The sequence below is a fragment of the Antennarius striatus genome, chromosome 8 (assembly GCF_040054535.1).
Source record: "Antennarius striatus isolate MH-2024 chromosome 8, ASM4005453v1, whole genome shotgun sequence".
NCBI classification, from domain to species: domain Eukaryota; kingdom Metazoa; phylum Chordata; class Actinopteri; order Lophiiformes; family Antennariidae; genus Antennarius; species Antennarius striatus.
Genome location: NC_090783.1, coordinates 12,406,086 through 12,433,327, shown reverse-complemented (window position 1 = coordinate 12,433,327; position 27,242 = coordinate 12,406,086). Strand labels below are relative to the sequence as shown.

The 27,242-nt window shown below is 43.0% G+C and overlaps 2 protein-coding genes across 2 annotated transcripts in view; one reads left to right on the top strand and one right to left on the bottom strand.

Moving 5' to 3' along the window:
* fbxo8 (F-box protein 8) overlaps positions 1–27,242 on the top strand; it is a 39,704-nt gene that overhangs the window by 4,976 nt on the left and 7,486 nt on the right. Inside the window, 3 exon segments of the mRNA XM_068322335.1 lie at positions 316–407; positions 1,670–1,825; positions 3,274–3,365. Of these exon segments, the coding sequence (XP_068178436.1) occupies positions 316–407; positions 1,670–1,825; positions 3,274–3,365 (340 nt within the window).
* Positions 16,511–18,550, bottom strand: LOC137599672 (uncharacterized; the record flags this gene model as incomplete). The annotated part of the gene is made up of 2 exons (XM_068320674.1): positions 18,045–18,550; positions 16,511–16,886 (listed from the first exon to the last, which is right to left on the bottom strand). Coding segments are annotated over exons 1-2 (882 nt in total), but the record flags the coding sequence as incomplete, so codon positions are not given.

The window sequence follows — 27,242 nt, the reverse complement described above, 5'->3', positions numbered from 1 at the left end:
ATATTTGCATGCTAACACAAGGGGCTGTAAGTATTCAAATATATAGTGAGAGGTAGAGTGTTTGCGATGTGCCCATGAATTCAGTTAAGTTTTTGCACACAAATCAAAGGTATGGATGGTTACCTTTAGCCATTCAAACCCATTTGTGTCACCTTCTGTGCATGTCATCAGGCCAAAATCTCATAGGTACTGTGTGTAAGCTTTTGATCAAACTTTCGAGTCATTTGTGTGGTTTCTGTTGTCAATATCATTTAAAAAGTAAACTCTCTCTCTCTCCCCCTTTCTATGTGTGTGTGTGTGTCTCCATGTGTATAGGGTATCACTTATTTTATGTCTAAAGGCATACTAGTGGATAATGCAGCCGAGCTGGCTAAGTTCATTTTCTACACCAGAAGACTCAACACACACACACACACACACACACACACACACACACACACACACACACACACACACACACACACACACACACACACACACACACACACACACACACACACAGGATACTCAGTGTGGCCTGAAAAAATGTGTAAATTCAAAATGCAAGTATTTAATGCTTTAACTTCAAGTGTTGAGTAGTCTTTATTTCGAGTTTGATGAGATGAATTATACTTTTACTGCTGACATTTTCTATTAGTATCGTATTTTCCACACCATATGGCGCACCAAGTTGTAATGCACAGTCTCAATATTATTGGGCACATGCCAAAACAAGCAAACTGAAGCAAAACAGTGATTTTGCTTGAACTTTATTCTACTATGTATTTAAAAATACACTCACATATTTTTTTGATTGATCTTTTGTCAAAAATCCATCAAAGTCCTCGTCTTCTGTATCCGAATTCAACAGCTGGGCAATTTTGCCATGAAATACGCCGGTTCCAGCGGTGAGGTTAGGATGTTGAAGTCAGTTTTATGAGCCTAACATAAAGGGGCGCATTTACCATTAAATTAACACCCTGATATCAACACTCACAATTTCACCTTGGATGCTCTGTTTACACCAATGTCCAGCGGTTGGAGGTGTTTTGTTAATCCTCAAGGGATGATGGCAAGCGACAAATTAATTTGCTTCGCTTGGTTTTTCACAGTGGCTGCGATATGAGCACACATGGAGTGGCAGATTAACTGAGACGGGGAAGCGTGGAAAAGCCATGACTCTCGCGGCTGCTCTATACCCATTCACAACTGTTTAACTGAGTCTGTACACTGAGTTATAGCTCGTAAGCGTGTCACTTTGCTGTCACCATTTTTGATGGGTCCTTAGCCAAACAGGTGTTGTTTTGCAGAGTACCAGTGGTAGAGCAGACACACTTTCTAGGGGCATGGCAGAGGTAACCATACATATTATACATAGTATTACGTAATGTCCTCTAATTAGTTTATCGCTGCCAGTGTACTGTATGTAGTGAGGTATTATGTCCCCATGTCGGCAGGGAATGGTCCAACAGTCAATCTAGCTAAGTGCAAACTGAAATCGCACAACATTTTTAAGGATTTTGGAACTCAATTCACACATAAGGCACTTGGAGTTAAAAGGCGCAGCGTCAATTTTTGAGAAAATTAAAGGCTTGTACGTGCACCTTATGGTGTAGAAAATACTGTATTTGAAACCCGCATCCTATAATTACCAACTTTCATTTCTTGTGTAGGAATATTAATTTTGTCTGATTTTACACATTTATGTGTGCAGACGAGATGTCCTGGATGAGTTAGTGACCCTCCATAACTTCAGTAACCAGTTTCTCCCCAATGCTCTGCGAGATTTCTTCAGACACATCCATGCACCGGAGGAGAGGGGTGAATAAAAAAAAAAAAAAAAACTGTCAAGCGTTACGTGAAATCTTCTGCTGGATTTGAAAGTGACGAAGAACTTGATCAGATTCGAGAGAAAATAGTGAAACTGGCAAAAAACCTCTCCTTGGAGAACTCACGAATGATCACGCTGTATGAAGAACTGATTGCGCTGGAAGAAGAAAGAGTGGAAGAAGAGAGAAGAGAAGCAGAGAAAGAAGAGGTGGAAACAAAAAATGTTCACCACCAAAGGCTTGTCAGAAGGCTTTCCCTGTTAAATAAACTCCGTGCACACTTTGAAGAAATGCACATAGAACATAGAAACATTTGCAAGGATTGAACGGATGGCAAACGACGCTTTCCGTCCATATTGTGAAATTTATGAGGAGAAAAAGAAACGAACAATTCAGACAAAGCTCACAATGATTATGAAAAGATCGTGTCCCGCTCCCACCAGCTGTCCGGATCGTCAGCTGCCCCAGCTGCCGATCCGGACGACCCCCAGCCAAGAACCAGCGCTGCTGGATTGAATTTTTACTTAAGAGTCGATTTACGACCAAGTCGAGTTACGACCGATCTGTCGGTCCCAATCGCGGTCGTAAGTCGGCGACTACCTGTACCAATGTAAAAGCAAAGCAAACGATTGTTACATTAAGTGAACATAAATGGAATGCCTCAAAAATGGAAACCCTTTGTAATAGACTTAATGAAAATTAATTAAAAAAAATAATAGGGGGTAACTTTTAACTAACTTTTAACTTTTCAAAATTGTATGACACACATCATTGTATGACAAAACTTGTCCAGTAAAACGATATTACAAAAAACGGGAGGATAGGAATCAACCATGGTTTATAATGCCTGTAAAAAAGAAAAAAACCCCAAACAACTACATAGAAAATTCATGAAACAGCCAACTAAAGAAGCCGAAGATAAATATAAAAAATATAAAAATTAGCTAATTAATATTATACATATATGTAGGAAAGAATATTATAGTAAAATTTTACAGTATTCCCTCGACACTCGCGGTTAATGTTTTCCAGGACCACCTGCAAAAGGTGAAAATTCGAGATATTGCGACCAAATATATTTTGTTATTTACGTATAATTTAAACATTTATGAACCCTCCCCATACTAATATTAAACCACCTTATGTCTGTATTACCTTTTCCTACATGTTTAAAACATTTTTGCAAGGGTTTCACAGTGACAAAACTCCACAAAGCAAAAGTAAACTTGCAGGAGGAACCGTGAGTCTCAGAAAACAGTCCACAGACAGATGCTGTCAGCCAATGACATGCGCATATGGTTTCACGTGACTACAGTTCATGGGAGACACTTGTTTCTTATTTTCTCCCTTGTCCTCGATGGGATGAAACTTACACTGTGTCGCCTCTCGCCGATTTGGGAAATTTGCATTTACATATAATTAGAAGAAGCCGCAAATCTTGAAGCACGAATAAGTGAATATATAGGGGTGAATATCTGGAAACCCTCATCACCAAGTTCAGCCACAGGTTTTGTACCTGTAACCCCGGACTTCTTCGAGAACTGGGCCTCAGTCCTGGTTAGTTAAGACACACATATTGTGAGTATGTACCCTGTCCAAAGGACAGAGGGTGTTGTGTAATGTACAGATTATAAAACACACACTCGCATTATTGTGATTTATAATTTTCGGGGTATATAATAAGATTGAGTTTTCCAATACCAGGACATATTGAATATACAGTTATGCTCAAAAAATAACAATGTCTTTATAAAGGTGAATAAAGGCCAAAATTTGTCAAATAAATTGTACTTTAATGAACACAAAAGCATTGGGAACACTTTACATTCTATTTCAAAGCAAGAAAATTGGAAAAAGTAATTAAATTTCATAATATTTCACAGTCAAAAAATGTATTGTTCAAAAAAGTAGCAGTGTTGACATCTGTCTGTGGAAGCTCAAAATTATACCGTATGAACTAAGAAATTCTTGAACAATTAACTTACTACACTAATATTTTGTTGCATAACCATGGTTTCTTATAACTCCTGTGGTACATGGAGTTGACCAACTTCTGGCAACGGTCAACATGTGTTGCAGCCGAGGTCAATTATACTACGTTCCACAATTCCTCTGCGTTTCTTGGTTTTGCCTCACTAACAGCATTTTTTATGACAGCCCACAAGTTTTTTATGGGATTTAGGTCCAGGGATTGTGCTGATTGTGGATTAGTTGGATGCTGTTTGTCTGGAACCATGATTTTGCTCGTTTGCAGGTGTGTTTGGGGTCATTATCTTGTTGAAATATTCATTTCAAGGGCATTTTCTCTTCAGCATACAGCAACATGACTTCTTCCAGTATTCTCATGGACTCCAACTGATCCATGATCCCTTGTATGCAATAAATAGGACCAACTCAATAGTATGAAAAAGCTCCCACATATCACGATGCTAGTACCATCATGCTTAGCCACCTTCACAGAGTACTGTAGCTTGAATTCAGCGTTTGCAGGTCGTTGGCCCTTAGACCTAAAAACAAATTCTGACTCTCATCATTCCACAAAATATTGCACCATTTCCTTTCAGGCCAGTCAATGTGTTCTTTGGCAATTGTAACCACTTCAGCAGATGTCTGTTTTTAACCAATGGGACTTTGCAGAGGCTACTTGCTCTTAGCCTGGCTTCACATAAACATCATCTGATTGTTAAAGTATAACCTTAGATCTTCTCTGATCCTCCTGGAGCTGGTCATTGACTGAGCCTTTGCCAGTTTGGTTATTCTCCGATTGATCCAAGAAGTTGCTTTTCTTTTTGGCTGCCGTTTTAAAGCGCTTGATATCATTTTAGCTGAACAGCCTATAAGTTTATCCACTTCTTTATAGGTTTTCCCCCCTTTCATCCATTTCTTAATTAAAAAAACGACCAATTTTACTCGGCTTTTCAGGACAAATGTACAGCTAGAAAATGCAATATCAGTTGCCTTTATCCTTACATAAGAACTACCTGTTAACACCTTCTTTTCCCCACATAATCAACACTCTACCTAACTGAACTCACCACTGCTATTTTTTGAACATTACTTGACTTCCTGTGAAATATTATAAAATTTAATTACTTTTTCCAATTTTCTTGCTTTGAAATAGAATGTACAATGTCTCCAATGCATTTGTGTTCATTAAAGTGCAATTTATTTGACTAAGTTTGACATTTACTCACCTGCTATTATTTTGAGCATAACTGTATGCAATATCGCAAAAATGTCACACCATAATGTAATTTAATGTATTTGTGAAGATTCTCAGTCATCTGGGTCATGGTAGATCAATGGCTTGAATAAAATCAATTGAACTTGTAGGAACAGCTTGAAGACATTTGAAGAAGCCTCTTGAATGAAAGGCAGAAATCTTCAAGCTTTTCCCACAAGTCCTCATGACTGTATTCAACACAGAGTTATCTAAATACTCAGGTAATTGATTTGTATAGACCCTGGCTTATATCCAAAGAACAATCTGAAATTTGTCATGGGGTCAGAGCTACATACAGTGTGAAACAACATTTTTTCAACACTTGGGAAAAGGGAAGAGGTACAGGATCTTAGCACTGTACCTTACAACCTGAAATTATTGCTACTGCCGAAAGATAACATTCTGTGGAACACAACTAAGATGAGTGTGCAAAAGCTGCCTCTCCCCACAGTGACAATAATACGACAATCAATGCATTGAAAGAGTCAAAATAATTGTGCACAAAGAGTGGCAGTTTATTCTTCAAGTAAAATGTTACCAGGAGCAGGAGGTATTATGGAGGAAGGGACAAGATGGTTGTGCTAAATAAACTGAAATGAATTTAACAAAGAAGGACCAACTATCCTTAAAAGAAAACTACATCGCACTGCAGAACTGCATCGATACTACGGCCTGGGATGTTCTCTGTGAATCACATGGTGTTACATCAACAACTTGATAGACTGCATCATAGTATTCATCAGGTTTTGTAAACACACCACCATACCAACCTGGACTGTACACTGCTTTCCTTATAACAAGCCATGGATTACCTGCAACCTGAAGGCACTCCTTAAAAAATAAGACGAGGGTTTTTAGGTCTGGTAACCAAGGAGAACTGAGGAGAGTGCAGCACAAACTCAGAGAGAAACAAGAGGAAGCTACAAGAGGAAGCTGGAGGCCAAACTCTAGAATAAAACCATAGATGAAGCAGATCACAAGTTGCAAAGGGAGACAAAGGCAACCATCAGGTAGCTTAGAGGGAGCCAATGGTTTCTTTAACAGGCTCAGCTCACAACCGTATGTGTCCCTCACACATCCCGACATCCTAGAATGATGCATAATAATGTATAATGCTTCCAGAACACATAACTGCAGAACCATGACACATTTTGATCATTATATTTAGTTTTACTAACCTGTAAAAATTAGAAAAAACAACACACAGGCTCTGTTTATGTTGCTCCGTTCACTGCTGGATTTATTCTGAGGAATCTCAGCAGGAACGGAGCATATAATGATCTCCAAACCCGTAGGCTCCCTCTAGTGGCTTGGGTGCCAAATAGCAACCACACTGAAACCATAATACCAATGTAAAAGCAAAGCAAACGATTGTTACATTAAGTGAACATAAATGGAATGCCTCAAAAATGGAAACCCTTTGTAATAGACTTAATGAAAATTAATTAAAAAAAATAATAGGGGGGTAACTTTTAACTAACTTTTAACTTTTCAAAATTCTATTTCCAACCCTCTACATCATTGTATGACAAAACTTGTCCAGTAAAACGATATTACAAAAAACGGGAGGATAGGAATCAACCATGGTTTATAATGCCTGTAAAAAAGAAAAAAAACCCAAACAACTACATAGAAAATTCATGAAACAGCCAACTAAAGAAGCCGAAGATAAATATAAAAAATATAAAAATTAGCTAATTAATGTTATACATATATGTAGGAAAGAATATTATAGTAAAATTTTACAGTATTCCCTCAACACTCGCGGTTAATGTTTTCCAGGACCACCTGCAAAAGGTGAAAATTCGAGATATTGCGACCAAATATATTTTGTTATTTACGTATAATTTAAACCTTTATGAACCCTCCCCATACTAATATTAAACCACCTTATGTCTGTATTACCTTTTCCTACATGTTTAAAACATTTTTGCAAGGGTTTCATAGTGACAAAACTCCACAAAGCAAAAGTAAACTTGCAGGAGGAACCGTGAGTCTCAGAAAACAGTCCACAGACAGATGCTGTCAGCCAATGACATGCGCATATGGTTTCACGTGACTACAGTTCATGGGAGACACTTGTTTCTTATTTTCTCCCTTGTCCTCGATGGGCTGAAACTTACACTGCCCGCGCTGTGTCGCCTCTCGCCGATTTGGGAAATTTGCATTTACATATAATTAGAAGAAGCCGCAAATCTTGAAGCACGAATAAGTGAATATATATATATATATATATATATATATATATATATATATATATATATATATATATATATATATATATATATAAATACATACATACACACACACACACACACACAGTATTTTCTGCACTATAAGGCGCACCCTCAATAATGTGTTTGTTTTATAATTTATTTCATATATAAGGCGCACCAAATTATAAGGCGCACACAATAAAAAAAATGCACATAAACATATATAATAATAATAATAAATATGATAAACTTTATATCTATGGATAGGGTTGAAGTAATGGAAAAGATCAGACGCATTGAAAGAAAAAAAAAAATCTGTATTACATTTTTTTTACACTTTTATGAAACGGCCTTTTTGTGACCAAACGGGTAAGCGGTATAGCCATTTTAATCGGTTCCCAAGGGTTTTAAACAACAGAGCTACCCTCAATATTTTATTGATAGCAGCAGAAGGGACAACATAAATACAGTAATGTGGTAAACAATTTCAATAATTATTTTGTAAATGTTGGACCAAATCTGGCAAAAAAAAAAAAAATCCTGATACTTTGTCATATGAGGAATGCAATCATAATGTTATATAGAGAAAGTTGGATGTTCCTCACAATAGCGCAAGAAAAGGAAATAAAATAAATTGTAAATAAATATAAATGTAGAACATCTGTTTCAAATGAAATTGATAGGAAAATGTAAAAAAAAAAACGTAACTGAGAGGATTTCACAACCTCTAACAAACATCTGTAACGTTTCATTCCAAACTGGTGCATTTTCTCAAAAAATAAAAATAGATAAAGTTGTGTCGCTGTATAAATCGGGGTAGACACCACTGCACAAATACAGGCCTCTTTCTCTACTACGACAATTTTTGAATATCTTAGAAAAACTATTCAACAACAGATTAGATAGTGTCATTACCAAATATAAGCTACTTTCCAACCGACATTATAGATTCAGAGCAAACAGATGAACACCACCATTAACAGAATCAATCGAGGAGATCACCAACATAATAGATCATAAACTACATTCAGTTGGGGTATCCATACATCTTAAAAAGGCATTTGACACAATTAACCATAACATTCACTCATTCATTTGTTTTCTGCCGCTTTATCCGCTGTACCGGTTCACGGGGAGCTGGAGCCTATCTCAGCTGGCATAGGGCGTGAGGTGGGAAACACTCAGTGCACGACGCCAGTGCACTGGAGTGCACCGGATGTAAAAGAAGTAGGTGGAATTCCGGGGCATCGCTGGATGTTGCCTTGTTCGTGTTAACCATAACATATTATCAGCAAATGGGAACGGAATGAGATCAGGGGCTTAGTGTTACATTGGTTGATTTGTTATTTAAGTAACAAAAAACGATTTCTGAAGTTGGGGGAATATAAGTCATGCTTGGACATTACTTCCTACGTCTTGTAGGGGTCAGTGTTGGATCCGATTCAGCTCCCCGTGACCCGCTGCAGCGGATAAAGCGGAAGAAAATGGATGGATGGATGGATGGATGGATGGATGGATAGAATTAGTAATGTTTGCAGATGATACGATATTTTTTTTATTCTGGAGGGTAATTTACCTGAGGTGTTGGAGAAGATCAGGACTAAAATGTACAAATTGAAGTTGTGGTTTGACAGAAAAAAATCATAATTAAATTTAAGTAAAACTACATTTGTGTTATTTGGAAATTGTAATAACAACACACAAGCACAGATAGAAGTAGATGGGTTTGAAATTGAAAAAGTATATGAAAACAAATTTCTTGGGGTAATAATTGACAATAAAATAGATAACAGGGCTCATGTAAAACATATACAAATCAAACTATCAGGGAGCATTTCAGTTCTGAGCAAAGCAAAGCACTTTCTGGACCACAAATCACTCCACATTCTCTACTGCTCACTTATTTTACCACATTTACATTACTGTGCAGAGGTCTTGGGCAATACTTACAAATGTAAATAAAATCACTATTCAAAATACATAAGAGAGCCATAAGAATAGTTGATAACGACGGTTATAAAGATGATACTAATTCATTATTCTTAAAATCAGACACATTAAAATTCATAGACCTGGTTCATTTTCAAACAGCACAAGTCATGTATAAATTGTGGATTGTGGAACAGTGGACCATCTCCTTACTCTTGCAGAGGGCTTGGGAGTATGGTCATCCAGTCCACATGTGTTTTGTGGACTTGGAAAAGGCATACAATTGGGTCCCCGGGGATAGACTGTGGGAGGTACTACGGGAGTATGGTTGAGGGGGCCACTCTTCAGGGTCATCCAATCCCTGTACACCCAAAATGAGAGTTGTGTTACGGTTCTCTGCATTAAGTCAGACTCGTTCCAAGTGGCTGTTGGCTTTTGCCAGGTTTGCGCTCTGTCACTAATTCTGTTTGTGATTTTCATCGACAGGGTATCGAGGCGTAGTTGTTGTGACGATGGTTTATAGTTTGGTGGGGTGAAGATTGCATTACTGCTTTGTGCAGATGATATAGTCTTGTTTGCGGACCTGGTCCGGTTTGCAGCCAAATTTGAAGTGGCAGGGATGACGATAGGCACCTCCAAACCAGAGGCAATAGTTCTAGCAGTAAACCAGTGGACTGCCTTCTCTGAGTGGGAAATGAGGTCCTTCCCCAAGTGAAGTTTAAGTATCTCGAGGTATTGTTCACAAGTGCAGGAAGAATTGAACTTGAGATTAGATGGAGAATTGGGGTAGCAGGAGCAGTATTGCAGTCGCGTTATCACACTGCAACGAAAAGGCAAAGCTCTACATCTACCTTTTCAATCTTTGCGTCTACCTCACCTATGGTCATGAGCTATGGGTCATGACCACAGGAATAAGATCGTGGCTGAAATGGGTTTTCTCAGGTGAGTAGCTGATGTCTCCCTTAGACATAGGGTGAGATACATTGCTATTCATGAAAGGCTCAGAGTAGAGTCCCTGCTCCTTCATGTAGAAAAGATTCAGCTGATATGGATTGAGCATCTGGTGCAGATGCTACCAGGGTGCCTGCCTATGGAGGTGTTCCTGGCATGTCCAGCTATGATACCACCTCGGAGAAAATCCAGGAGAAAATTCATGGACCAGGTGGAGGGTTTATATCTTGACACTGGCTTGGGAACTCCTTGGGATTCCCCAGTAAGAGCTAGTTGATGTGGCCGGGGAAAGGGAAGTCTGGGGTCCTCTGTTGAAGCTGCTTCTCCCGCGACCTGACTACGGATGAGTGGATGAAAATGGATGGATGGATGAATGCGGAAAAAACTGTAGTTGTCACAGCCAAAGTTCATAGTAAGCCTCCTACCTGACACAGAGATCAGAACCAAAGTTTTAGCTCATGTTGAGTAAGTCTGCAGTTTGTGTGCAGTGTCATCATATAGCATCACCAAGCGATCATGTTTATGGTTTATGGATGAAAAAAAAACCCACATTCTTTCAGGCCCTTCCTATCACTATCAACTCCTAGAATCTGGAAAACAAACAAGTTATGTATTGACTTTAATATCTAGAATAAGGTCCAGGAGTCTAAAAATATCCTGGTTAATTTCTCACCCATTGTGACGTAACAATAGGAGTGATTGACAGGGATGACTGACATTATCCCAAGTTCGTCTGCACATTGACATTCCCCTCTCCCAGAATAAGGGCGTGTTCATCCCCAAGGGGAATTTTGTGTTAAGACTAAGATAGCAGTGTGTAGTAAAGTCGTGGCTGAGAGCTATTATTCACTGAAAGTTCTAGACAAGCTGTTGAAGTCAGATTGCATTTGGTTAACTAGTTAGCTTTGCTTTGGTCTGTGTATGTACAGCCTGCCTGTGTGTGTGTGTGTGTGTGTGTGTGTGTGTGTGTGTGTGTGTGTGTTTGTGTGTTCACATACAGTGTATCCTCAGTGTCATAGCGAAAACACACACACACACACACGCATCTTGTTTTTACATTATTTTCAGCTACTTATGAGCATGAGTAAAGTCAGCTTGTATTTGGATGACTTTACTCATGCTTTTTTGCTTTGCTATTTTTAGCTCTCAAAATGAGTAGATACTTTATTGATACTTTACTGATACCCGAGGGGTATCAATAAAGTATCCATCTTTACCCTTTGGTATCTATCTTTATTTAATTTTATCCCTCGGGTGTCAATACACCTCTGGTATCGATACTGGAGGGGCATCAATACTTACTTAATCAGTTACTTACTTATTTACTTACTTTAATTAATCCCGGAGGAAATTGTACACATCTACTCTTCACAAACATAAATGTACATAAATAAATACTACATAAATGAACACACATAGGAAAAACACTGACAATACAGGACACATAATATGCAACAAGATAGTCTAAACATTCAACTAAGCAGAAATATTCAACTGAACAGGTAAAGACTACAAAAGTAAAAAAAACAACAACTGATAGCAGGGGTACATGTACATGGTGAACAAGGTACATCCCTCTGACATTGTAAGTCATGTCATCATCTCAACCGTATCATAAACACCCTGGTAGCTCAAACACCACATTGTAGCACAAGCCATCTCCTCCCCTCCATTCATCAGAATCAATCAATCAATCAAGTTTTATTTATATAGCGCTTAATCATGGCAGCAGACATTTCAAAGTGCTTTAACAGACAGAGAAACCCAACTGAACCCTCCAGAGCAAGCATAAGCGACAGTGGTGGGGAAAAACTCCCTCCATGAGGAAGAAACTCCGGGCAGGACCCAGACTCTTTTGGGCGGCCATCCGCCTCGACCGGTTGGGTGGAAAAGAAATCAAAGGAAGATAAGAACAGCATCAGAGAGAGAGAGACAGAGAGAGAGAGAGACACAGAGAGAGAGTGACAGATAGGCCAGATAGAGGCAGTATCAATATGGTTAAGGTTGCTAAAGTCAAGGCACAATTACAGCTGCGTGGATGACTGTATGGCGGCACGGAGGAAGAAAGGAAGCTGGACCCCAGCCGATGGATAGTTGAGGGGTGGTACTGGTGGGCTTGGAGGAGAAGGTCCACAGCACATGGAGAAATGGGGGTGACACTGGTGGGCTTTGGAGTAGCAGGTCCACAGAGGAAGGTCCACAGCGGCTGGGCGGATGAGGGGTGCAACAGTAAGATGACACCAAGGAAGAGAGGCAGCAGGACCCCAGTCGATGGTTAGGTTAGGGGTGGTACTGATGGGATGGGAAGAGCAGGTCCATAGCAGATGGGTGGATGAGGGGTGAACCTGAGAAAAACCTGTGAGGACATAGAGCACAGAGACTCCAGGGAAGAAGTTTAGTTAGTAGGGTGTGATTGGAGACTTGGAGAGTGAGATCGGAGAAGAGGAGGAGTAACAGAGATGGTTGGAGAGAAGGGGGAGGAGAGAGGAACTCAGTGAGTCTGGATGTTGAGTCTCCAGCAGTGTAGGTCTATATGAAAATAAAGGTAGTAACCTAAGTTGCCATTAATTGTAAAATTTATGAAAAGAAAAGTTTTAAGTCTAGTCATAAATAGTGAGAGGGTGTCTGCCCCCCGAACTGAGGTAGGGAGGTTGTTCCACAATAGAGGGGCTTGATAGCAAAAGGCTCTAGCCCCCGTCCTACTTTTATAAATTCTAGGAACCCCCAGTGGGCCAGTATGTTGAGAGCGTAATGCTCTAGATGGATTATAAGGAACTAAAAGTTCCTTCAGATAGGTCGGTGCCTGGCCACGAAGGGCTTTGTAAGTGAGGAGGAGTATTTTAAAATCTATCCTAGCTTTTACAGGAAGCCAGTGCAGAGAAGCCAGCACAGGACAAATATGGTCTCTGGCACTGGTCCTGGTCAGAACACGGGCGGCAGCATTCTGAATTAGTTGAAGAGTCTTCAGCAACTTTTTGGGATAGCCTGAAAAAAGTGTGTTACAGTAATCTAGTCTGGAAGTGATGAAAGCGTGGATTAATTTCTCTGCATCACTCCGTTTTAAAATATGCCTGATTTTAGCAATGTTTCGGAGATGTAAAAGGCCATTCTAGAAACCTGCTTAATGTGTGTGTTAAACGAGAGATCCTGATGAAAGATTACACCTAGGTTCTTCGCAGTGGTTCTGGCCTCAAACGTGATGCCATCCAAGGTTATTACATCACTTGGCACCAACTCCCTAACAGTTTTGTGGCCGAGCACAACAAACTCAGTTTTATCAGAATTGAGATGCAAAAAGTTATTGGTCATCCAATCTTTAATCCCTTTGATACACGCCTGTAATTTGCACAACCGGCTGACTTCATCAGGTTTAATCGAGAGATATAATTGCGTATCATCGGCATAACAATGTAAGTTGATGGAGTGTTTCCTTATCAAATTACCCAGAGGAAGCATGTACAAGATAAACAGTATTGGACCAAGAACCGAGCCTTGAGGAACTCCATAACTAACTGTAGTTCACTGAGAGGAGTTGTTATTAACGTGAACAAACTGGGAATGGTCAGTTAAATAGGACTTAAACCACATCAGTGCTGATCCCTTAATACCAATTGTTTGGTCCAGTCGTGCCAGAAAAATATTGTGGTCAATTGTGTCAAACGCCGCACTAAGGTCCAAGCAAACCAGTATAGAAACAAGTCCTCTGTCTGAAGCGGTTAGAAGGTCGTTGCTAACCTTGACAAGTACTGTTTCCGTATTATGATGTTCCCTGAAACCTGACTGGAAATTCTCGAATAAACTGTTGGATTTAAGGAAATCACATAACTGATTAGCGACTATTTTCTCCAAGATCTTAGATAAAAACGGGAGATTTGAGATGGGTCGATAATTATTTAGAACAGTAGTGTCCAGGTTAGGTTTTTTGAGAAGTGGCCTAATTACAGCTACTTTAAAGGACCGTGGTACATATCCAGTAGATAAAGACATGTTAATTATATTAAGGAAGTGGTTGCCGAGTAAAGGTAGGGCTTCTTTGATGAGTTTAGTTGGAATTGGATCTAACAGACAGGAAGATGGTTTAGCTGAGGAGACTATTTTAATCAGCTGACTGATCTGTATTGGAGAAAAGACATCCATAGAACCAAAGGGTTCAGGAGTCAGCTTTGTGTTTTCCGGATCTAAGGGACCTAAAGAAGTACCAGAGTTTGAGGGTAGGACGCCATTAATTTTGTCTCTGATGAGCAGGATCTTATTATTGAAGAAATTCATAAAATCATTGCTGTGGAGACTTGATGGAATACTAGGCACAAATGCAGTGTGGTTCTTTGTCAGTCTGGATACAGTACTGAACAAGAATCTGTGATTGTTTCTATTGTCCTCGATCAATGTTGAATAGTCGGCTGCTCCAGCGGAACGAAGTGCCTTCCTGTATTTATGTGTCATGATCACTCCATTCCTGCAGTCTGCTCCACAGTTTCCACTATCCCACCTCCCAGCCTGACCACACCTCCCGCTGATCACCCACACCTACAGCCCATCTGCAATCAGTCCGGTATTTAAACCCACGTCTCACACTCAGTCTCTGCCAGATTATAATCGACCCATGTCTTACTCTCCAGCGTGCTACTCCGGATTGCCTGCCCGATCACGACCTGTTTCGTCCCTGGACTCTGCCTCTCGTCTGCCTCCCAGCCAACCTACCCGCCCTTCGTCCACGGATTCTGCCTTGTCTCTCTGTGCCGGTAAACCTGACCCTCACCTGTCCAACGACTCTGCCTCCTGTTCCAGCCCCGGTAAATTGACTAGCCTTCCGTCCCTTGACCTCGTCTCCTGCCTGCTCCCTTTCTCTGGAGTGATCCATTGTGTCTCCAGTGTGCTCCGCTGGCCTATCGGTTACCTGCCTGCCTGCCGCCTGGGAGACCCAGGTTCGACTCCCACTCCGCCTGGCCTGAAAATAAACACTGTTGAACTTAACTCCTGTCTTGCCTCTTTGTGCTGCACTTGGGTCCTGTTCGCACCCTGTGACATTTATGTAAACCATCATGCCACGCAGTGCGGTATTCTTCTAATTTAGTAGAACGCCATTTCCTCTCAAGTTGTCGGGATTGTTGCTTTAATTGGTGGGTATGAGAATTAAACCAGGGAGCTCGCATCCCCTGTTTTATAGTCTTATTTTTTAGTGGAACAATTAAATCTAAGGTTTTTCGCAGAGAGTCTGAAGTTACATCAACAAACTCATCAATTTGAGATGGGCTAACATTAACTGAGTTCAGAAAATGACCCGCTGTGTAGTTCAGTAGTGGAATTAGATTAAGCATACTTGGGATTTCTTCCCTGAATTTAGAAATAGTATGATCTGATAAGTTTCTAGTACAAATGTTTTTTGCAGGAAGAGAATTACACAATAGCCGAATGTCGAAAGTTATCAGGCAGTGGTCAGAAAGGATAGGATTATGAGAAAAGATGACCAACTCCTCAATTTCAATCCCATAAATCAAGACTAAGTCCAGAGTATGCTCGAACTGGTGGGTAGGTTCCTGTACACACTGACTAAAGCCTATGGAGTCTACTAATGACATAAATGCCCTACTGAGCTATTATTACTGTCGTCCACGTGAATATTGAAATCACCAACAATTATGACCTTATCAGTTTTAAGAATTAAACTAGTTATGAAATCGGCAAATTCAGATAGAAAGTCACTGTATGGACCAGGAGGACGATAGATGATGACAAATAATAGGGGCTGAAGTAGTGTCTGGATTGGGTTTGATAGGCTCAGACTAAGACTTTCAAATGAATTGAAGATAATTTTTGGTTTAGGGCTCAATTCTAGCGAGGAATTAAAAATTGATGCAACTCCGCCCCCTCTGCCTGAGACTCGAGGGATCTGATAATTTAGGTGACTAGGAGGAGTAGCTTCATTTAGGGAAGAATACTCATCCTCACTTAGCCAGGTTTCCATTAAACAGAATAAAACTATTTGATAATCTGATATAATGTCATTGATTAAAACAGCTTTTGAAGACAGAGATCTAATATTTAGGATACCACATTTTATTGTTTTGTACTCCGGAGCTGTTGAAGTCGTGATTTTGATTTTAATTAAATTTGGGTGTCCAGCTGCTTTCCTCTGGACTTGAAATGACTTGAATTTGCATGAATTAACTTTAAATGGTCGAGGGACAGACACAGTCTCAATGGTGTGTACAGTGGGTGACAATACAGTAGGTGAAAGTGTAGTGGGCAACATTACAGTGGGTAACATTACAGTGGGTGAAGGTACAGTGGGTGACCGGTCTAGGAGTGCAGAGACTTGTTTAAGACTGCGACTCTGCATCCAAGGTCTCAACTCTGGGTCATGGTTTTGGGGCAGAAATAAACGTGGTCAGATTTTTTGACAGGAGAGCAGCGCCATTCCAAGTGGAATGTATGCCGTCTCTCCTAATGAGACCGGGTTTTCCCCAAAAAGTCTGCCAATTATCAACAAACTGAATGTCAGTAGCAGGACACCACCTAGACAGCCAGCGGTTGAGTGAAGACATGCGGCTATACATGTCATCACTGGTCAGATTGGGAAGGGGACCAGAGAACACTACGGAGTCCGACATTGTTTTTGCGTAGCAGCACACCGACTGAATATTAATTTTTGTGACCTCTGATTGGCATAACCGGGTGTCATTACCGCCGACATGAATTATAATCTTACTAAATGTACGTTTATCTTTAGCCAGAAGTTTCAAAAATGACTCAATGTCAATCAATCAATCAATCAAGTTTTATTTATATAGCGCTTAATCATGACAGCAGACATTTCAAAGCACTTTAACAGACAGAGAAACCCAACTGAACCCTCCAGAGCAAGCATAAGCGACAGTGGCGGGGAAAAACTCCCTCCATGAGGAAGAAACTCCGGGCAGGACCCAGACTCTTTTGGGCGGCCATCCGCCTCGACCGGTTGGGTGGAAAAGAAATAAAAGGAAGACAAGAACAGCATCAGAGAGAGAGAGACAGAGAGAGAGAGACAGAGAGAGAGTGACAGATAGGCCAGATAGAGGCAGTATCAATATGGTTAAGGTTGCTAAAGTCAAGGCACAATTACAGCTGCGTGGATGACTGTATGGCGGCACGGAGGAAGAAAGGAAGCAGGACCCCAGCCGATGGATAGTTGAGGGGTGGTACTGGTGGGCTTGGAGGATAAGGTGCACAGCACATGGAGAGATGGGGGTGATACTGGTGGGCTCGGAGGTGCAGGTCCACAGAGGAAGGTCCACGGCGGCTGGGCGGATGAGGTGTGGAAAAGTAAGATGACACCAAGGAAGACAGGCAGCAGGACCCCAGTCAATGGTTAGGTGAGGGGTGATACTGGTGGATGGGAGGTGCAGGTCCACAGCAGATGGTCCACAGCGGATGGGTGGATGAGGGGTGGAACAGTATGGTGACGCGGAGGAAAAAGGAAGCCGGACCCCAGCCGATAATTAGGTGGTACTGGTGGGATGGGAAGAGCAGGTCCATAGCAGATGGGCGGATGAAAGGTGAACCTGAGAAAAACCTGGGAGAACATAGAGCACAGAGACTCCAGGGAAGAAGTTTAGTTAGTACGGTGTGATTGGAGACTTGGAGAGTGAGGTCAGAGAGGAGGAGGAGTAACAGAGATGGTTGGAGAGAAGGGAGAGGAGAGAGGAACTCAGTGAGTCTGGATGTTGAGTCTCCAGCAGTGTAGGTCTATATGAATATAAACGTAGTAACCTAAGTTGCCATTAATTGTAAAATTTATGAAAAAGAAAAGTTTTAAGTCTAGTCTTAAATAGTGAGAGGGTGTCTGCCCCCCGAACTGAGGTAGGGAGGTGGTTCCACAATAGAGGGGCTTGATAGCAAAAGGCTCTAGCCCCCGTCCTACTTTTATAAATTCTGTCGCCCGCTCTGGCACCCGGGATACACTTGACTATGGTTGCTGGTGTCTTTAGTTTAACGTGCCGCACCACAGAGCTGCCAATCACCAGAGTAGGTTCCTCAGCGGGTGTGTTGCTGAGTGGGGAAAAGCTGTTCGAGATATCAAGTGGTTGCGGGGATTGGTGGTGAACCCGAGGCTTTCGCCTGCCACTATGTTTCCTACGAATAGTCACCCACTGCTCCTGCTCGGGGGCTGCTGGAGGATGGCTAACCTGAGCTGGAGAGTGGGTAGCGTGAGCTGGTGGGTCCGCTCCGGCTAAAGCTATCTGACTAGGTGGCACAGCTATATTTTCAGTTAAGGAGCGAACCAGTGCCTCCAATTGACTAAGTCTTGCTTCCATCCGAGAAAAAGCACTGCACTTCGTGCAGATGCCCCTTTCACTGAAGGAAGCAGGGGAAAAACTATACATCAGACACACTGAGCAGCAGAGAGGAGAGGGAGGAGAGTGGACAGAGGGAAGCGTAGCCATAGTTAGCAACAAAGATAAACTAAGCTAGCTCTGAAGTACGAAAGATTACTTTAATAAAACAGTTTGTAAAAGGTTAGCTGAAATATATGAGAGTTTCCGCTATCAAGTTTTGAGATGGAGAGAAACAACTAGCTTACTCTACAAGTCTAAAATGACACAAGATATTAACAGTTATTGTGTGACGAAAGCGAACTAAGACGCCACAGTCAAACAAACACAACAGGTAATAACGGAAAACGCTTACCGCAACAGGAAGTGCAGCCAACCAGCTGAGAGAATCAGAATCTTTATTTGTCATGCTGACACACGTTTTCACATGGGACGGTATGAAATACCCCTCTGAAGGTCCCAGGTAGCCCATCAGATAAGATAAGAAAAACAAAGAAAAAAGTTAAATATGTAAAATATATACAGTGTCTGAACAGTAATTTTATGTACAGTGTAACAGCTTAAGGTGTGTGGATGCTCAGTCTATTGGACTTAAAGAAGAGGCACCATATTGCACTACATCCCCACGGTTTGTGATGACATACGGGGCGTCGTGAGGGTGACTACAGAGCACCACTGGAGTTCAGCTGTCTAACAGCCTCTGGAAAGAAGCAGTTTTTCAGCTTGGTGGTCCTGCTCCGGATGCTCTGTAGTCTCCTGCCTGAGGGGAGAGGTTGGAATAGACTGTGTGCTGGGTGGGTGGGGTCTGCTATGATGTGGATGGCCCTCCTTCTACACCTATTCGTGTAGATTTCTGTGGTGGTAGGTAGGCCACCCCATACAGTCCTCTGTGCAGCCTTCACAACCCTCTGCAGAGCTTTCCTGTCTGCTGCAGAGCAGCTGCCATGCCACACAGTGATGTTGGTGGTGAGGATGCTCTCCACCGCATTCCTGTAGAAGGCCTTCAGGACCGGGCTCCCCAGTCCAGAAACGCCTCAGCTTCCTGAGGAAGTAGAGTCGCTGGTGGGCCTTCCTGAGCATGTAGGAGGTGTTACAGCTCCAGGTATGGTCCTTGGTGAGATAAAACCCCTAGTACCTGTAGCTGGAGACCATTTCCACAGCTGCTCCTCCCATGTGCAGGGGGGGAGGGGAGTGTCTTTTCCACCTGCCGTCCACCACCATCTCCTTGGTCTTCCCCACCTTGATGCAGAGGTTGTTGTGTGTGCACCAGGTGCTCCACCTCCTCTCTGTATTTGGACTCATAGTTGTTCTGGATGCATCCCACCACTACTGTGTCATCTGCAAACTTTACTATGTGACAGCTCGGGTGTTTCACTGAGCAGTCATATGTCAGTAGGGTGAACAGGAGGGGGCTGAGCACGCAGCCCTGTGGGGAGCCATTGCTGAGGATGATGGGGGAGGAGATGGTGTTGTGTATCCTGACAATCTGTAACCTGTCTGCCAGGAAGTCCAGCACCCAGTTCCCTGTGGTTGCAGACAGTCCCAGCTCTGACAGCGTCTGCACCAGGGTCTGTGGGATGATGGTGTTAAATATCAAGGTGAAGTCCAGGAAAAAAAGTCAAAGTCAGCTTTATTGTCAAATGTGCCATATATACACACGGCATACAGCACAGATGAAATTGCAGTCCTCTCTGACCCACAGTAAACAGGCAGTACAACAAGCAGTACAACACAGACAGTACAACAGGCAGGACAACACAGGTAGTATAACACAGGCAGGACAACACAGGCAGGACAACACAAGCAGTACAACACAGACAGTAAAGAGACAGTACAGCACGGAGTATTGGACGAAACACAAGGGATGGTAAACATCTCAATACACACTTTAATCCCATAGGGGAAGTGACGTGTGCATAGTCCCTGAGTTGATGGGGGGAGAGATAGGTATTCAGGTGCTGGGGGGAGGGCAGGGCAGTGTGAGGTAGAGTTCAAGGCTATGGCAGGGGGCAGAGCAGGAGGGAGTTGAGCCTCCTGACCGCCTGGTGAAAGAAACTGTCCTTGAGCCTGCTGGTTCTGGCCCCCAGACTCTGCAGTCTCTTCCCCGATGGCAGCAGGCTGAAAAGGCTGTGAGAGGGGTGGTTGGGATCACCTGCGATGCTGATGGATTTGCGGGTGAGGCGGGTGTTGTAAATGTCTGTGAGGGAAGGGAAAGAGACACCAATGATCTTTTCAGCTGCTTTCACGATGCACTGCAGGGTCTTACGGCAGGAAACGGTGCAGGCACCGTACCACACTGTGATGCAGCTGGTTAAGATGCTTTCAATGGTGCCTCTGTAGTAGGTGAGCATGATGGGGGTTGGGGCTCTTGCTCACCTCAGTTTGCGGAGGAAGTAGAGGCGCTGTTGGGCTTTTTTAGCCAGCGATGCGGTGTTGTGGTCCCAGGACAGGTCCTCGGAGATGTGCACACCCAGGAACTTGGTGCTGCTGACCCTTTCCACTGCAGCACCGTTGATGGTTAGTGGAGCATGCTGGATGCGTGTTCTCCCGAAGTCCACAACAATCTCCTTCGTCTTCTCCACATTCAGATGGAGATTGTTGTCCTTGCACCACATAGCCAGGTGGCTCACCTCATTTCTGTAGGCTGTCTCATCGTTGTTGTTGATGAGACCCACCACAGTTGTGCCGTCTGCAAACTTGATGAAGAGGCTGGAGCTCGATGTCGGTGTGCAGTCATGGGTTAGCAGAGTGAAGAGGAGGGGGCTCAGAACACATCCTTGGGGGGCTCCTGTGTTCAGCGTGATGGTGCTGGAGGTGTTGTTGCTGACTCGAACTGCCTGCGGTCTCCCTGTCAGGAAGTCCAGCAGCCAGTTGTGTATGGAGGTGTTGAGTCTGGCTGGTCCAGTTTGTGGATGAGCTGCTGGGGGATGATTGAATGATTAGCTCAAGTCAATGAACAGCATTCTGGCGTACGAGTCTTTGGTCTCCAGGTGGGTGAGGGTTGAATGTAGGGCAGTGGAGATGGCGTCATCGGTCGAGCGGTTAGACCGATAAGCAAACTGAAAAGGGTCCAGAGTTGAAGGGAGGGCAGATTTGATGTGGTGCATGACTAGCCGCTCGAAGCACTTCATGTGGATGGGAGTGAGTGAAACCGTTCCGTGCCCTCAGGAGCCTATGGACTTCCCCTGTCAGCCAAGGCTTCTGGTTGGCTCAAACGGAGATCGTTCTGGTGACCGTTACATCATCCATTCATTTCCTCATGTATGCCATGACGGTCTCCCTGTACTCCTGGAGGTCTGTGGTGTTGTTGTGTGTGGCTGCGTCTGTGAATACGCTCCAGTCTGTGGTGGAGAAGCAGTCCTGGAGTGCCTCTGATGACCCATCAGGCCACACCCATATCTGCCTTTTCACAGGTTTGACGACTCTAACGAGCGGTCTGTATGCCGGTGTTAGCATAACAGTGGTGTGGTCTGATGCTACAAGGTGGGGGAGGGCGCGGGCTTTATAGGCATCTTTATGTGTCGTGTAGACATTCTCCAGGATGTTATCTCCTCTGGTGGCAAAGTTGATACGTCTTTGTAATTTTGGAAACACACTCTTGGGCTTTGCATGGTTGAAGTCCCCCGCCAGAATAATGAAGGCATCTGGGTGGGCTGTCTACTGCTCACTAATGAAATGGTAGAGATCATTCAGGTCTTTCCCACCTTGACGAGCGCTCTGTCAGCCCGGTAGCACGTTAGTCGGTCCAGCTGAATGGCACAGTCCGGGATGTTGTCAGTGAGCCATGTTTCCACAAATACAAAGACCCAACACTCATCCACAGATTTAGTTGATGATTGGAGCAGGCGGATGTAGTCCAGTTTATTGTCCAGCGAGCGTAGGTTGGTGAGTGTGATGGTCGGGATAGCCGGCCGGTGAGAGCTAGCTGCTAGCCTAGCCCGTGCTTGTCCCGCTTCTGCTTCTGCATGTTCCGCCTGTGGCACTTCCACTGTGGGCTGGGAGCAGGATTGGGGGTCTGTGGTTGAGCAGACACTTCTGAATCTGCTGGGTCTAAGTCCAAAAAGGTTGTTCTGCGCACTTCGAGCAGAAACTCACGGGAGTATGAGCGCTTTGGGGCAAGTAGACATCACAAAGATGGACAAACACACAGAGAGATAAGACACAAAACACATGAAAAAAACGATGTATCGGGAGAGAGGAGCCGCTGCGTGTGCATGCTCCACCATCCTCAGGCGGATGTATGAGTCCCTGCTCTCCAGATGGGTGAGGGATGTGTGGACCACAGAGAAGATGGCGTCATCGGTGGAGCAGTTCCTCCTGTAGGCATATTGGTGGGGGTCCACCGTTATGTCTATGGAGTCCTTGATGTGTGCCATAACCAGCTTCTCAGAGCACTTCATGACTATCGGGGTGAGGGCCACAGGCAGATAATCATTCAGGTCCTTCACTTAGTGGCCTTTGGGGATGAGGGTGGCAGACATCAGGCAGGTGGGGACCATTGCTAGCTGCAGTGAGGTGTTAAAGATGTCTGTTAACACCTCTGCCAGCTGGAAGGAACAATCCTTCAGCACTCTCCTTGGAACGTCGTCGGGGCCTGCATCTGTGTGCTCCCAACCTATCCACTTCCACCTTCTCCCGAGATTCCTTGTACCCTCTGAGGGCATGTGAAACATGCCCTCAGAGGGTACAGGCAGGCCCCTTGACAGGCTTTGGGCCCTTGACAGGCTTTGGGCCCTTGACAGGCTTGGCCCCTTGACAGGCCTGCAGGATGCCATCAGTCTCAGTGGGGTCCATGGTGGCCAGATAATTCTGTTAGGGGTCATTGAAGTCTGTATGCCAAGGAGCAGAGACTGACATATGTAAAAATCAACAGTTTTATTGCTTAAGCTGAAAACACGAGTGAGCAAAGAAAAACCAAAAACAGCAGAGCAAAAAGGCGCAAATCCACAAATGAGGAAATAGCAGGCAAGCTGAGAGACAACTAAGAGCACTCGCATTACTGAAACAGGATGGAATTATCAGGCACTTTCTTTGGGGAAGACCAGGCCTTTGGAGTAGAGGCAGATGAGTAGAGTGGGAACTGGTGTGCCTCGTCAGAGTCAACCACACCCCTGCCACAGCTGACCTGTCAGGAAACAACGAGCTTAACACAAACCCAGACCTGCCAAGAATACAAAAAGAACAGAACTGTGACAAATCCCTCATTACTGGTGGTTAATGCATTCCAGGACCACCAGTGAAAAACAAAATTCTGCGATATACGACAAACTACTTATTTTATTATTTATGCTAATTTAAACGTTTATGAACCCTCCCCATACATGCGGACGTCTTGGAACCAGACAGCGCCCAGCCATCGGCGCTTCGATTCCCGCTCCAGCCAGACATCTTCGGAGTGTGAGCTGACAGTGGGAGGTGTCAGCTCACCTCCCAGCCACTGCCGAGGCGCCCTTGAGCAAGGCGCCGTCCCCCCCACAAGCTGCTCATTGGGGCGCACCCCCGAAGTTGCGACCCGTCCCTCCACCTCCCTGTACTCCTTGTTATTAACTGCATGCCTACAGGCCCCTAGTGTGTGTTGTGTTCAGGGGCCTGTGTACAATGTTTGTGTGTGTATGCCGACTAACACATATGTATATATGCATGTACAGAAAACTGGAGAGGAAAACATAATTTCCCCATTGTGTGGACTATTAAAGGTGGATTATTATTATTAATGTAGTTCATGAAAACAAGACAAGACCTCCACATTTATTATTAGTGCTCCTGATGCCATTCCTGTCTGTATCCTGAAGCCCTTAATTGAAAAGCATATTCATCTGGGATCATAACCGCATTTCACTGAAGCAAATCAGATTGCATCCTGTTAGACTCCTTCTTGTTGGCAAGTCATCTCTCATTGTCTGTGACGATTGTTGGGGGACACAGCTTTTATTATCTATTATATACTCATCCGTTGTCTCCTCTGCTGACCTCTTTTCCTTTTGCAATCACTGTGTGTTTTTCTCCAGAAATCCTCCTTGTGTTTACCAGTCGGTCACAGTTTGATCAGTTGATCTCATGTTTACACAATGCGGCCACGGAGTTACATTCGAGTGATTGAGTAAGTAGCTCCATAATTACGGTAGAACAATTAAGTTACATAATAAGTGAAAAACAAGAGAAAAATAGGAGAGAAATACATTGTAAAAAAGTGAGTAAAAGTAAAAACACCAGAGCTTGCGTATATGCATGTATGTGCGCATGCGCACTACATCAACTGGGGCGTGTAGCAAGCGTTGCCAGAGGGAGTTCATTAATGAAATTTAGTGAAATGAAATCAACTTTATTAATCCCCCAAGGGGAATTTATTTGTAACTGGGACTGGCCATTAACATTTATCCAGTCCAGACAAGCAAAATGTTCGCCAGGGAGCTTGTAAAAGCAATTTTTTAAATGGAAGACATTAAGGACCAACAATCAGTTTGGGACAATACATTTCAAATACAGTGTAGTTGGACATCTGGCAGCTGGGTGAAATTAATTAAAAACAGTATAATTATGGGATCTTCAAAGGAGTTCCACACAATACTTTTAATCAATCCTTCATACTTCTGCTGTCATGTGATCATAGCAAAATGTACACTCTATGTATATGTGTGTGTGTGTGTGTGTATACACAGGTAATCCTCAGTCTAAAAACATTTTTTTCTGTGACGCTGTTTGTAAACTGGATTGTTCCTAAATTCTATAATCGCCATTTGACATCATTTCTGTCCAAATCAAAGTCAGTTTGACGGTTACTCAAAATAAATGCCATTGGTACTCTAAATATGAAAGTAATATTCCTTCATATTACTTCCTTAGTATTGTTTTCCTTACCAGAAACAATTACACACAACAAAACAACACATAAACGAAAAAAACAAAAAACAAAAAACTGTAGTACCGTACTGTAACTTTGACATCTCTACTTCTGCTGAATGAATTTTACCTCCACCAATGGTATAGTTAAATATCTTTTTCCTATTATGAAAAACACATTTTTTCAGGTCTCTACATGTACATTGTGGTCCTCCTTAACCCTACAAACTCCTAAAATCTGTAAAACAAAGCTTCCTTCATCAATAAATACATACACATACATCTCTGAAAATATCCCATGCTTAATTAGACTGCGTTAGCTTAGCTCCCCAGTCTGTTTTGAGAGCCATCTCTCATTGTCCATGACACCATCAGGATCAACTACCAGATTGTCAGGAAACACAGCTTTAATTACCTCCTGGCCGTAATCATCTGTTGTCTCCACTGAAAAAGAAAATAGCCAACATTAAATTTGCCAGCAAATGGTAGTATATTTCAGAGGTAGAAAAGTTTTTCAATTAGGTGGTATAAAACACACAAAGTGTTTTTGGTAGGACTGACAATGTTAGCAAGGCATATCACAACACACTGCATGAATAAAGATTCAAGTTTCAAGTTTCAAGTTTATTTATTTTTATATAGCCCAGATTCACAAAGAATGTCTCAAAGGGCTTTACAATCTGCACATGGATATCTCTCTGACCTTTGTGCACTGCAAGCAGTGCAACCCTCGCATCGGATAAGGAACAACTCCCCCCAAAACCCTTTTAACAGGGGAAAAAATGGATGGGAGAAACCTCAGGAAGACTGCAGAGGAGGGACCCCTCTTCCAGGAGTGGACAGACGAAGCAATAGATACCGCATGTACAGATTAACAACACAATAATAATAACAGTAACAATAATAAATATATGACAAAGGCACGCTGATCCATCCAGTAGAGCGAGTCATCACCAGCCGATGAAGCACACAGAGGTCACCGATTGCCGAGGATCCACCACTCTGAGGACAGACCAGAAAAAAAAAGTTTAGTTTAAGGTTACTCTGGCAAAACCCCAAAACCACAGCAGAACCAAATGAGGCAGAACCAGCACTCCCCTAATGGATTGTGAAAACAGGACCACTGTACAGCTTGTGCTATCGCCAGCCACGCAAGCAGACAGAGGTAGCCGATTGCCGATTATCCACCACACAAAGGCCTGTGAGAGAGAACAGGAGAAGAAGGGAGAGAGACAGAGAGCAGGGGCGAGAGTGGTGCTAAAGAAACAGCTTTACCTACAACCAAGTTATAAACAAACATGCAATCATCTCAGCCAAAACTGAATTGTAATATATGATCATCAAGGCAGGTCAATTGAAGAATTTTAACATATTTACTGTATAGGAAAGTTTTTTTCTTTCTTTAATCAAGGCTGAGAAAACCAGTTTTCCTGGACAGTCGCTGTGTTTATGCCAACCAGACAGATCGGCTGCTGCCCGATGTCTGATATTTGCAGTCTTAGATACATTGTTTAGTCGGCCCTGTTTCATCTCTTCCACAGGGAAATACAGGATTGGTTCTGACATCCAATGATTACCCCACTTGAAAAAAAGTGCACTGGTTGCACTGCAGTCATTCTATGGGCCCTTGCGAGGGAACCAGCCTGCCTGTCAGCCAGGCAGCCATTAAGCCAGCTAGACACAGAAGACAGCAGAGAGGAATGAGAGTTGCAGCTGTGGCTTTAACATTATTTTGTTTAAAACTATTGTATCCAACATATCTTCATTGTGACACTTCTGTATTTCAGGCAAAAAATACATTTCTGCTTTACAGGTCAAAATTCTTGGTTTCATGGCAATGCTTTTGTCACGCCCGAGACAGAAGCGGAGACCAGGTGTGTCTGAACTAAAGTCTTTATTCCCGCAAAGGCACACAAGGGAAGCACGGGAAAGACCGGTGCACGAGTCCAGGGAAACAGAGCGG